Source organism: Chlamydomonas reinhardtii, chromosome 17, assembly GCF_000002595.2.
Source record: "Chlamydomonas reinhardtii strain CC-503 cw92 mt+ chromosome 17, whole genome shotgun sequence".
In the NCBI taxonomy this organism is placed as follows: Eukaryota; Viridiplantae; Chlorophyta; class Chlorophyceae; order Chlamydomonadales; family Chlamydomonadaceae; genus Chlamydomonas; species Chlamydomonas reinhardtii.
Genome location: NC_057020.1, coordinates 5,981,770 through 5,994,224, shown reverse-complemented (window position 1 = coordinate 5,994,224; position 12,455 = coordinate 5,981,770). Strand labels below are relative to the sequence as shown.

Here is a 12,455-nt window from a genome sequence, read left to right as displayed (position 1 = left end):
TCCCTCCCTCCCTCCCTCCCTCCCTCCCTCCCTCCCTCCCTCCCTCCCTCCCTCCCTCCCTCCCTCCCTCCCTCCCTCCCTCCCTCCCTCGCTCCCTCCCTCCCTCCCTCGCTCCCTCCCTCCCTCGCTCCCTCGCTCCCTCGCTCCCTCGCTCCCTCGCTCCCTCCCTCCCTCGCTCCCTCCCTCCCTCCCTCCCTCCCTCCCTCCCTCCCTCCCTCCCTCCCTCCCTCCCTCCCTTTCTCCCTCCCTCCCTCCCTCCCTCCCTCCCTCCCTGCCTCCCTCCCTCCCTCCCTGCCTCCCTCCCTCCCTCCCTCCCTCCCTCCCTCCCTCCCTCCCTCCCGCCCGCCTAGCGAGCGAGGCACCCACTTGCGCACGTCGTATCCCTGGCTGTCTGATGCGTCTGTGTAGTAGCGGCCGATGTGCGCCGTGGGGTTGCGCAGGCTGTTGTCTTGCTTGTCAAGGCCTGTGTGTGTGAGGGGGAGACATGTGTGTGTGTGTGCACGTGTGTATGTGTGTGTGGAAATATTTGTGTGTGTGTGGGGGGAAGTACGTGTGTGTATGTGTGTGCACGTGTGTGTGTGTGTGTGTGTGTGTTTGTGTATGTGCATTGATTGGTTGCCCGGCCCCCCGCCACACCCATGCCGCACGCCCCCCACACATGCACGCATGCCCAATCTTCTTTGCGATGTACACACACGCGCAAAACTTGTCTGTCCTCAGCACAGACAAACGCCCGCTCCCCACCACCTCCACAAAAAGCACCTATCAGTCAACTCACAGTGGGCGGCCGTAAGCACCACCTGCGGCGCCACCAAGCTGCCGCCGCAGTAGTGGTTGCCGCTGCCGTCCCGCAGCGACACAATGAAGCGATACCTGGTGGTGGGGTGCCAGCAGGTGGGGGCAGGCGGGGCAGGGAAGGAGGGAAGGGAAGGGGGGTTGTAAATACCAGCCCAAACTAAACCAAAGCCAACGAAACGGGAGTGCAGGCAGAGGCGTTAGTTGCGAGCGATAATACTTATGGGATGTGGGCCGAGGCGTCGTGGAGTAGCAGGGCGAGCGGCGCCGGCGATAAATGTCGCCGCCCGGGCTCGGTGACGCGCACAACAGCACAAGACAGGCACGCGGACGCGACAAGCAAAACCCACGACTTACCTGGCGACCAGGAAAGCAGCCCCGACGCCAGGCAGGGAGCGTCGGGCCAGGAGCACGACATGTGGGAAAGGGGCAAGGCAAAAATCGGAAGGGCAGGGCACAGTGAAAGGGCCGAGGCGTGTCGGCAGTAGGATAAAGAAGGGATAACAAAGACAAGACTACACACAAGCCCAGGCGGCGAAAGAGGCAGAGAGGGCGTGAGGCAAGGGTTAAGAGGTAGATGTGGGTGGCATGGGGACCGGTTAGGGGAGAGATGACGGGGTGCTGGGCAGTGTGCGGGCCGCGTACGGCTCCCCACAGGCACTGCCAGCCTGGATGCCCCGCACGCAGAGGGGGCACCCAGATGCAGGGATGGTTAGTCGGGAGGAAGGGCGGGGCAGGCAGGTGGCGCGCACAGGCAGGTGACACGGCGGGCCGGGGGAAAGGGGGGAAGGGGGAAGGGGGGAAGGGGGAAGGGTCGGGCAGTGGCAGCCGGGGCGAAGGGGCTGCCGTGCGGCGACGGATGGACATGTAGGGCAAGGCGCTCGGAGGGCGTCTTGCGAATAGTAGGCGAGCGGCTACTTGAGCAGTCGGGTGGTGACTACGTGCGGGGAGGCACATGAAGAGATGCACGTGGACGCATGTGGAGGCCGACACGCGAGGCTGAGGGGACCGAGGCACCTGGTGGTGCTGGCAGGCAGCCCGCCCACGATCTTAAAGCTGATGCCCGTGTAGTTGACCGCGGGCGGCAGCGGCGGAGGAGGGAGGGGAGGCGGAGGTGCAGGCGGGGGTGCGGGTGCGGGTGGCAGAGAGGAGATGACAGCAAGGAAGGGTCGCGAGGGGAGCGTCGCGCGTGCCGGCTCCCAGGCACTGTTACTGCCGCTGATGCCGGTACTGCTGCTGCTGCTGCTGCTGCTGCTGCCGCCATCGCCGCCACCGATGCCATCGCCACTGCTGCTGCCAACGCCGTCGCTGCCACCGCCGCCCGGCGGAGCCTCGGCCGCCCTGTAGTCGGCAGCAGCGGCAGAGGCGGCGGCAGTGGCGGCGGCAGATGGAGCAGCGGCGTCGAGTGCTTGCGGCTGGCGGTGGCTGCGATGCTGAAGGGTTGTGGCCGCGGCACATCAGGTCTGGCTGCCTGCCTGACTGCTGGCGTGATGGTCTATATACATGGCAGTGTCAACATCGCATCCCCGTACACACCCTCCATGCTGTAGCAAGCGTTCCTTCGCACCTTCATCCCGTCTTCCCGCTTTCATCCCATCTTCCTCATTTCATCCCGTCTTGCAAAGGCTATGGCAGCTACCAAGAAACCTCAGGAACCGCACGCACACGAAAGTCACCAGCCATGCCAGCTCACCTTTGCGTGTCGGCAGCACTGCCACCGATGATCCGCAGCCACAGACTGTCCTGTGCGCCTGTGTTACCGGCGGCCCCCAGGATACCGCCGCCGACCCCCCGGCTCGCCAGCAGTGCCCCCAGCCGCCCACCCATCGCCCTGCTGCTGCTGCTGCTGCCGCTGCTACTGTCGCTGCTACTGCCGTTGCTGCCACTGGCATCGGCGCTGGTGTTGGCGGCTGCCAGCTGCGGCTGAAGCAGCGTGGGCCAGAAGCCTGTGACGGCGCTGATACCGCCGGCGGTGCTGTTTGCAGCGGTGGAAGGAGAAGACGAAGACGAAGGAGAGGAGGAGGAAGAGGAGAATTTATCACTGGCGCCAACAGGCGGTGCGGCCGGCGGTGGTGTTTGTGGCGGCGGCGTCTTTTTGAAAGCAAGGCGGCGCCTGCGGGACGGATGGGTGTATGAGTGCCGAGGCACAGAGTCAGAGGTCGTTGCAAAGTGAGCTGGCTGGCGATACCGCAGCATAGCGAGCTCCTGTACCGGGCCTACGGCACAAAAGGGTGTGTACTGTTCTGTACTTTGCTCAGCAGCTGACAACAAGGCAGCACACGCAGAGTCAAACCTCCCAGCATTCTGCTATGCACACATCTACGGTATCGTGCGTTCCGGTCCATCTCCATTCACAAGTAGCACACATGAGCACGCAGCATCGACCCCTACCTTCCAATTACGCTCCTCAAACACCCGTCATGCTCCAACCCCACCCCACCCGACCCCACCCCACCGGACCTTACCGGCTGACGGCGTTGGCGGCCGCGCCGCCGCCGTTCAACCCAGCGCCAGCAGCGGCCGGCAGTACCAGTCCCGCCGCAGCCTCCATCGTGGCCGCGTGCCGCGACCCCGCCGGCCGTGGGCCCGGCACCGCCGCCTCCGGCGCTACTGCTAGAGCCGCCATCGCGGCCTCAGGCGCTGCTGCTACAGCCGCCGCGGGGCTGTAGCCCGCCCACATCGCCGCCAGGGCCTCCTCTGCCAACGCGTTCTCAGCCCGCAGTAGCTCGCCCAGCGCCGCCAGCACACCGCTGCTGCTCTCCCCATCGGTGACGTCGCTGCTACTGCCACTGAGACTGCCAGTGCTACTGCCTCCGGTGCCGGGCTCCGGCAGGGCAACGCCGCCCCAGTAGCTCTCCGCCGGTGTTGAGGCCGAAGCTGCCTGAGCTACAGCCTCTGCAAGGCCTGCAGCGGCCAGCTCAGCAAACAGGGCCGAGGCGAACGCCACGTCCCCGGTCGCCGCTGCCGCTGTTGCCGCCTCGAACACAGCTGGCGTGCTGCCTACACCCTGTTGTTGCTGTTGTTGCTGTTGTTGCGGTTGTTGCTGTGGCATCTGGGGTGTCGTTGAGGTGGGCTGGTGGCCATTCACCGGCGACAGGGCGCACGCGAGGCAGATCCAGCTGAGCATCGCCGCCGCCGCGGCGGTGCGGCGGTGCGCGCGTGTCGCTGCCGGCATCCGCATTCCTGACACGATACCCGCTACACGATAGCTAGCTGCGTGGCGCAGCTAGACCGGCACGCTGCGCGGGTATGGACACTGCCGCGCGGAATGCGGGGTCCGGAGGCGCGCCAGCTGTGGGCCGAGGTGCCGTCAGTTGGATGCTGTCTGAGCTCACTGGCTGGGTGCTGGAGGAGGGCTACTTATGCGTGAAGTGGCGCCGCAGACAGAGCGTGGCATGTGGAGGAATGGCTTGGGTCGTGGCGCAGCGGCTGCCAACGAAGTGCTAGGAAGTAAAGCCGGCAGAGGCAACATACATCCTAGCTTGGCATGAGGCCCTTCGTGGATGTCGGAGCTCGCAGCTTCCGCGTGCCCGCCTTGGGCTTGACATCCTGGGCGCGCTTGACGTTCGACGGGCGACCGGCGACTGTCAGCGGCCACAAATACGGAATGCTGGCTGCCGGCTCGGCCATTTCGCATCTCGTATTTGCCAATGTTCGTAGCTTTATGTAACAATGCCATAGGAGGGGAGACTTGGGCTGGAGCCCGCTTGTCTATTCGACCGACAGATGACAGGTGGCGCGATCCAGTTTCTGTTCTGTTTACGGCTGTGTATTTGATACACACATACGTATAATGCATTGATTTTGACACAGTAAACATAACAAAATGCGCGGGATGTGATGCATGATCCGGCCGACGCAAAACTCCAGCAAACAGCGAGCTGTTATTTCGAATGTGCACCGATAATGTTTATAGCCGATGACTTGACTATTATGCCGAGACATTCGAGATGAATGCAGTGGCTTGCAACATGCGCTCAGTGCTTGCAGCCGCTTGGCTGAGCTCTCTTGCCAAAAAAAATGAGAGTCCTTCGACCATAGTGCTGCTGTAGACACGTCGGCTCCGTGGTGGTCATCGGCGCGGCGGGCGGCATGGGGAGCCGTCCTTTCCCACACTCCTCCACCTCCTCCTCGCCCGGCCGCGGTGGCAGCGTCTCGCTTCTCGGCGCAGTGCTGCTCGCGGAACTGCTGGTCTCCTTGCTATTAAGCAGCGCACATGCAGCAACAGCAGCGGCGGAAAAATCCAAGCCAGGCGACTATGCAGCCGCGGCCAACTACAGCACATTAGGCTGCGAGGCGTTTGACCCCACGTACCCGCAGATTGACTCTGATCTGGAGATACACCGACAGCTGGGCACACACCTCAATTCCACAAAATACATTGCCGGCTACCTGGGTTCGGTGCAGATGCGCGGCCTGACCGTCGGGTGCGTTGAGAAGGGCAGGGCAGGCGAGGAGGGGAGGGGCCAGGGTGCGTGCGTGCATGCGTGCAATTATGGCGGAGCGCGTAGCGGGAAGTTATGAACTCTGCATTGCAAACCGGGGACACCCATTCCCTACCATTCACACCGCATCATTGCACATGTGCTTGCAGCCGCACTGACAGCCGCACTATCGGGCCTCGACATTTCCTTTCTGCCATTCACATCAGCGTACACACACACTTACAAACACAAACACACACACACACACACACACACACACACACACACACACACACACACACACACACACACACACACACACACACACACACACACACACACACACACACAAACACAAACACACACACAGGTTCTTCAGCGGACGCGCCTACCTGCTGACGCCCACCGACTTCCCCGGACTCAGCCACCACGCCAAGCTGCATGCCATGTACATCCGCATGCTGCTGCACGTGGAGGACACCTTCGGGCCGCACGTGCCCGACGTGGCGTTCGTACTCACCACCTCCGACACACCCAGATATGTGAGCCCCGGGGTCGGCGGGGGCAGCCGTCCATGCAAGACTAATTCATCAGCCGAGGGGCCGGCCGGGGGTGACAGACGGAGGGGGGGCGCACATTTGGGGCCACACGCACGCCTGGCCGTTTCGGGGCCAGAGAAAATCCCGTGTACGAGCACTGTAACGCCAAGCCTGCGCCGTCCCCTGGGAACATTGATAACATTGGTAACCCCCACTCAACCCGCCCCGCCCCCCGCCGCGCTTTCCCCGCATTGCTCCCCGCTGCCCCCCCCCCACCACCACCACCACACCACACACGCACACCTTGGCACCGCCGCCTGCCTCAGTGCTCGCCGCGCCTGCTCAACGTGTCCAGCCCCCAGCCCTTCAACTTTAGCGCCGTCGACTGCCACCACTCGCGCGGCTTCGTGCCAGGGCCCTACCCGGTCATGGGCATCGGCAAGAGCGACTGGTGGCCGGACCTGTTGCTGGTGCCCAACTTCCACTTCCACATGAAGGTGAAGCAACTGCGCGTCTGTGTGTGTTTGTGTTTGCGTTGGGAGGGCAAAGGAGGAGAGGGTTTTCACGGTAGTTCACATTCATTGAGCAAGACGTCCTGCCTCCCGGTGCCTCTGCGTCCTCATCCTCACACACACACACACACACACACACACACACACACACACACACACACACACACACACACACACACACACACGCATACCCACACACACACACAAACACACATCACTGGCACACAATTGGCACACACACACACATAAACACAATCTCTCTACTGGCACTCACAGCTGTACGACAACACCTCTTTGGCGCTGGTGGAGCAGTTCGGGGAGGTGCCGTGGGCGCAGCGCAAGCCCATTCTGTTCGGCAGGTTCAGGTGGGGAAGGGCAGGGGGCGAGGAAGCGGTGATGGGGGGGGCGGGGTTGGGTGATATGGGCGCGGGGAGATTGAGGGAGTGGGTGGGTGGGCGGGTTGCGTGCCCGAACCCACGATTGGGCTGGCACGAGGTGTGGGGGCTGCCAAGAGGGCGCGGGGCGCATCTCGACCGCATGCACGTACACGTACACGCGTACCCCTGTGCCCCACCCTTCCCCGCATGGCCATACAAACGCTCCCTACGTTGCTCTCCTCCTAAACCCCCGCACCTTCCCACGAAACCCGCGCACACACACACACACACACACACACACACACACACACACACACAAACGCACAAACACACACACACACATACACGCACACGCATACGCCCCTGCCACCCGCAGCAAGTACCGCATGAACCGCAGCCCGGACGACGCCAGCACGGCCAAGTTGGGTGTGGGCGGCAAGAAGATCTGCTACAACGGCGGCAAGACCTGCCCCTCGCGCGAGTACTTCATCCGCAAGATGCCGGAGAAGGTGTGCGGGCCTGCGTGTGTGTGTGTGTGTGTGTGTGTGTGTGTGTGTGTGTGTGTGTGTGTGTGTGTGTGTGCATGCATGCATGTGTTTCGTGTGTCGTCCGGTTGTGTTCCTGCGTGCCGGAGTGCTCAGGGAGATTTGTGGTTCACGACTGGGGCCCCAGGTACTGTCCCCCGGGATGCTCCCGCGGCTAGGGGCGTTGCCGCCCAGCTACTTGCCGACATTCGGCCCGAGCCCCACAGCCCCCATTTCTTTGTCCTCGCCCCGCACAGGACCCGGCCCGCATCGACGTGTCGTTTCGCGCCAAGGTGCCCATGCTGCGACACACCGAGTACAAGTACCTCATAAACCTGGAGGGGCAGGGGTGAGGCGGCGCGGCAGGCTGCGTGGGCGGGTGGGTGGTGTCAGGGTTAGCACGGACAGGACCGTCGGCAACCCTGGCATGCAACAAGCAGGTCTGCTGTGCTGTGCCTTGCCTCTCTAACCCCGGAAGCCACAACCCCACACCCTCCTGAGCGTCTCCACCTCACCCCGCACCGCAGCCATCACCCCTCAACCGCGCAGCCACATTCACCGCACCCCTCCTCTCTCTCCGCTTCTTCTCAATTAAGCATGAATGTGACCCCCCCCAAAACACACACACACACACACACATACATACACACAAATACACACGCACCTGCAGCATCTCCTCCCGGCTGGAGCAGCTGCTGCCCATGAGCAGCGCCGTGTTCAAGGAGGCGTCCGGCTACTACGCATACTACTACCGCACGTGAGTGGTACGGATGTACGGCTGTACGGCTGGACAAGGCGGCTGTGCACGGCCGCCGTATCATAGAGGGTAGTAGGCTATGTAGGCGTTGCAGGCATGTGTGTGTATGCGTATGCATGTGTATGTTGCTACTTGTGTGTGGGGGTGTGTCCACCGTCGGAGAATTTCAGCGCACGTGTGCTCCTCACCTCCCCGAACCCCTACCCCGCCGCCACACCGCCACACAGGCTGCTCAAGCACCGTGTCAACATCATAGAGTTCTGGAGGAAGGTGCCGGAGGAGGTGAGCGAGCGAGCGAACGAGTGGGACGGACTGGATGGTCTGGTCGTTTTAAGCTAAGTGCGCGGGGCTATGTGGTCGTTCTGAGCTATGTGCTGGCTTCGCCGCCTCCCCCTCTCCCCTTCTTCACCAGCTCTCCAATCTGGGTCACCGACTGCACTTTTGAAGACTCATTCATTCATTACTCATTCCATCACACCATGCACTCCATGCGGCATGTCGCTCTGTGCAGGTACTGGAGGAGTTGGACTGGGCGGCGGCGCACGACCGGGAGGTGCAGCGCATCGCGGCGGCGGGCGTGTCGCTGGCGCGGACCTACCTGGTGGGGCCCGGCCGCACCTGCTACTGGTACCGCCTGCTGCATGGCCTAGCGGGAGCGTTGGCGTACGAGTGAGTGGCGGCGGCGGGGGGGCGGCGGTGGGGCGGCGGTGGGAGGGAAGGGCAGGGAAGCAGGAGTGCAAGTGGGGGCCGTGCCGTTTGGGAACTATGTTGGTACTGCATGTGCCGCATGTGCTGGAAAGAAACCGTCACCAGGCAGCCCGCGAGTGTTGTTGAGTGCCGTATGCCGTGGGGCTTGCAGAGCGTTGCTTTTACACGCGTGCCAAAACGCCACACCACATGTTTCATACCTGCACCCACGCCATACATAATTACGAAGACAAACTAGAGTTGTGGCAGGCAACCCGACCCCCATTCCACCCCGACACGCAGGCCTGACCTGTCCCAGTGGCCGGAAGCTGTTCCGCTGCGGCAAGTGTTGGAGGAGCAAATGCCGGCGAGCAGCAAGGGCCGGGAGGCCTACGAGCAGCCCTGGGCGCCGTGACCCTTGGCGCCGTGACAGCGGTGCATGGAGGCACAAGTGCATGGGGTATTGCGGGCGTGCGCGTTTTCACACGGCTCGATGGCGGCGTGGGAAAGGTTAGGGCGCGTGGCCGCGTGAGTTGGGTTAGCCGTGGAGTGGGTCCACCGCCCAGGAACATACGGTATGTTCGGATTCATGAAAGGCCGACAGGGCACGCGTTAACGACAGGCACGCAGTATGTTCGAGGTACAATAACGAAAGGCCACGCGGCGAGCAGCTGTGGATCTGGGAGTCGGCGCCGCACCGGACTGGAGGTGGAGTGGGGGGCTGCAAAGACGGCGGTCGGCTGGGGACAGTGGGAAGCTGCGTCAAGCAGGTCGCGTAGGTGGACTAGACAGCGATTGTGCTCAGGGCAACATGTTGGCGCGTGGAGCGGGATGGGAGCTGTTGACTGCGTGCGATGCTGGCTCAAAGGCTGGCGGGCTATGTGTAATGCATGGAGCCATGGACTCTGTCAGTGTGATGGTCGTGCCGTGCTAGCTTGCTGCCCTCCTTCCGAGTTGCTAGACTTGGGTGGCAATCGCGGTCACACGGACGGGGGGCATCAGTCCCAGCGGCCTCCGCCAGTGGCACGCCGGCAAGCTGGCAGTACTGCCCAAACGGTTTTGATGTTACAGGCGCGTGCATTTTGCAAGCTGTCCAAGGATGACATGCAGTCAACGGTGCAGTCCTGTCATTGCGCCATGCGCGCAGTTGTGGCGCCTCCCAAGTGCGTCCCAAACAGCCCTTGGCAACGCGGGCTCTGCATGGACCTTGGCCTGAGCTACTGCTGCACAGCACTGCAGCCGCGCCACCTGCAGCACGGCCCAAAGCAGCTGCCCTCACACCTTCGTGACTGTGCCTGTCTGTCTCTTCGCCAAGTCGCCAGCCAGCTCCCGGCTCGTTTTGGGTTCTGGAATGAACTACCCCTCCCTTCACAATCCGACAGCCGATACCCTTTTGTAGTATGCACGCATTGCCTAGCCCAATCCTCTTAACCGTCTTTCCTGTCTAGCACACACCTCACGTTCTGCACTGCGCCTGTCCCATTCGGCCTTGCCGCATGCCTGCCGTCCTTTGCATGCTTCTGCAACATGTCTCCCACCCCCAAGACTTTGTTATGAACTTACTGTCGACTCCCTTGCGTCTGTGTCTGTGTGTGTACGTCCACGCCCCTCCACAATCCTGTCTGACCATGCCGCCCTGAGGATTCAATACGTCCGTCTAGCCCAGCACTGCCTACCTGGCGCCCCTGCCACAGCAAGGCACGGCACTTCTAGACCCCCGCCTTCCTTCAGCCGCCTTCCCCAACTGGCCCCCTCCCCAGTGCCCCCTCCCTCTCCTCCCAGCCCCTCCCCCCTCTTCCCCTTCCTTGACTCTTGGGACTTATTGGGCTCGGGCACATAACTCCCCCCCTGCCCCCCTCACAGCTCTTGTTCGTCCTCGTCCTCGCTGAGGCCCAGCCGCTCGATGGCGGACTTGATGGCGGCGGCGTCCGAGGAGGAGATGCCCGGGTGGGACAGCGCCAGCTCAAACGACTGCTGCGCCGCCTGTGTGTGTATATTGGTGGTGGTGGCGATGGTGGCGATGGTGATGGTGGTGGGTCCGTTTGGGCGTGTGCTGCCACGGGTATGGCGCGGGCCACACGGGTTACATGTTCCCTCCCTCCCTCCCTCCCTCCCTCTCCCGCCCTCCCTCTCCCTCCCTCCCTCCCTCCCTCCCTCCCTCCCTTTCCCTCCCTCCCCTCCTCCCGACCCACCGTGAGGTTGTTGAGGCGCTTGTGCAGCCGCCCCATCTGGAAGGCCACAGAGGACTCGCCGGGGGCCACCCGCTGCAGGGCCTCCAGCTCACACAGCGCCTGGGGGGGGGGGAGGGGTTGCAAGGTCCAAACATTGGGAACAGGATATCAGCAGGGGCAGCAAGTAGAAGCATCAGCGCCTGTGCGTGTGTGTGTGTGTGTGTGAAATGTTTGGAAAAGCGGTACAGGATGCACTGAAGAACCGCAGACGAACGGAAAGGGGGGGGAGGGAGGTTGAAAATACCAGCCCAAGCTAAACCAAGCCAAACTGAGCTAGCGGAGCACAAGCAGAATCGACAGGTGCAAAAAAGTGACACGGTGCTTCTAGGGGTGGGAGGGGAGATGGTGGTGGGGGTGGTGGCGGACAAGCAAGACGAGGAGGAAAAGTCGGAGGAAGAGAGGGAAAGGACACCGAGCAAGGGCTACTCGGGAACCCGCTTTTCCATCTCCGCTTGCTCAGCCCGAAAGCACCTTTCAGACCTCCCCACACGTGACCTCCCCACGGATCTCCCTCCACCCACGGACATCGGTAAACCCTGCTATACTACTGTTCCTGGCTACACCTTTACTTCTTAACATTTATGAATGTAAACCCCCCCCCCCCACGCCCGCCCTCACCTCCTGCGGCCTGTCCAGCGCCATGAGCAGTGAGGCCTTCTCGTAGCGCGCCAGCGGGTTGGCGGGGTCGAGCTCAATGGCCTCCTGTGGTGGGGAGAGGGGGAGGATGGCGTGGCAGTGAGGGGGGAGGTGATGGTAGAGGTGGCACGGAGTGATGCGTGGTGTTTGTTTCCCAGCCCCACCCGCCTCCACTTACTGGGAACGTGAAGAACCCCCATTTCAGTTTACTCTGAAGTGCTATTTACAACCCCTCGCCCCCCAACCCTCGCCCCCACACCCCCAAACCTGCAGCTTCTCCAGCGCCGCGCCGCTCTGCCCCATCTTTGCCGCGCTCATGCCGCAGTAACACCTCAGCACGCTGCTGCGCGGGTTCACCGCCGCCGCCAGCCGGAAGTGCTGCAGCGCCTCGCCGTACTTCTCCTGGCGGTAGCAGATCTGACCCAGCCCGTACCTGTACGGCAGTGCGGGGGCGGTGGTGTGGGGGCGGTGGTGTGGGTGCGGGTGTGGACGCGAGTGTGGGTGCAGGGGAGGAAGTGGTGGGGCAGCGCGGCCAGCCGGGTGTGAGGGCCGGGCGGGCGGGCGGCAGCTCGCATGGTAGCACATGGTAGCCCGTCGGCACACGTGTGCCCACACGCCCGCCCGCCCCCCGTCTGCGCCGCCACGCCACCACCCCCAACGTGCTTCCCCCTATGGCCCCCCCATCGCCTGTGGGACACACACGCAAGCGCACACGCCCACAGCCACAACCAAAGCACACGCACGCAGCAATACACACACGCACGTTGCGTTGTAGTGGCGCGGGTCCAGTTTGAGCGCGGAGCGGTAGCAGGCGGCTGCCTTGTCGTACTCCTCATTGGCAAAGTGCTCGTGCCCAGCCAGCGTGTAGGCGTAGGTGAAGGTGGGGTCCACCTGGGGTGGGGAGAGGTAAGAGGGGCGGGGCGCGCGTGTGATTGTGTCTCTAATTAGTAGGGGTTTCACCGGATCCTATATC

The 12,455-nt window shown here is 63.0% G+C and overlaps 3 protein-coding genes across 4 annotated transcripts in view; 1 reads left to right on the top strand and 2 right to left on the bottom strand.

Moving 5' to 3' along the window:
• The window catches only part of CHLRE_17g740600v5 (uncharacterized protein), a 10,482-nt gene extending 5,905 nt beyond the window's left edge, over nucleotides 1-4,577 (bottom strand). For both annotated transcript variants that reach the window (XM_043072640.1, XM_043072639.1), the window contains exons 1-5: nucleotides 3,261-4,577; nucleotides 2,489-2,908; nucleotides 1,813-2,220; nucleotides 779-873; nucleotides 367-463 (exon numbers count right to left, since the gene is read on the bottom strand). In XM_043072640.1, the coding sequence (XP_042915099.1) occupies nucleotides 367-463; nucleotides 779-873; nucleotides 1,813-2,220; nucleotides 2,489-2,908; nucleotides 3,261-3,976 (1,736 nt within the window). In that variant the 5' untranslated portion in view covers nucleotides 3,977-4,577. The remainder of the gene's footprint in view (nucleotides 1-366; nucleotides 464-778; nucleotides 874-1,812; nucleotides 2,221-2,488; nucleotides 2,909-3,260) is intronic.
• Nucleotides 4,578-4,697: 120 nt separating this feature from the next.
• CHLRE_17g740550v5 (uncharacterized protein) lies at nucleotides 4,698-9,514 on the top strand. The gene is made up of 10 exons (XM_043072638.1): nucleotides 4,698-5,222; nucleotides 5,590-5,761; nucleotides 6,085-6,255; nucleotides 6,547-6,635; nucleotides 7,024-7,156; nucleotides 7,429-7,520; nucleotides 7,842-7,928; nucleotides 8,156-8,210; nucleotides 8,440-8,597; nucleotides 8,919-9,514. The coding sequence occupies exons 1-10, from the start codon at nucleotides 4,888-4,890 to the stop codon at nucleotides 9,028-9,030; spliced, it is 1,404 nt and encodes a 467-aa protein (XP_042915097.1). The 5' UTR covers nucleotides 4,698-4,887; the 3' UTR covers nucleotides 9,031-9,514.
• A 154-nt stretch (nucleotides 9,515-9,668) lies between these two features.
• CHLRE_17g740510v5 (uncharacterized protein) overlaps nucleotides 9,669-12,455 on the bottom strand; it is a 9,349-nt gene continuing 6,562 nt past the window's right edge. The window contains exons 13-17 of the mRNA XM_043072637.1: nucleotides 12,246-12,373; nucleotides 11,750-11,915; nucleotides 11,465-11,548; nucleotides 10,808-10,906; nucleotides 9,669-10,598 (exon numbers count right to left, since the gene is read on the bottom strand). Coding sequence (XP_042915096.1) covers nucleotides 10,473-10,598; nucleotides 10,808-10,906; nucleotides 11,465-11,548; nucleotides 11,750-11,915; nucleotides 12,246-12,373 — 603 coding nt within the window. The 3' untranslated portion in view covers nucleotides 9,669-10,472. The remainder of the gene's footprint in view (nucleotides 10,599-10,807; nucleotides 10,907-11,464; nucleotides 11,549-11,749; nucleotides 11,916-12,245; nucleotides 12,374-12,455) is intronic.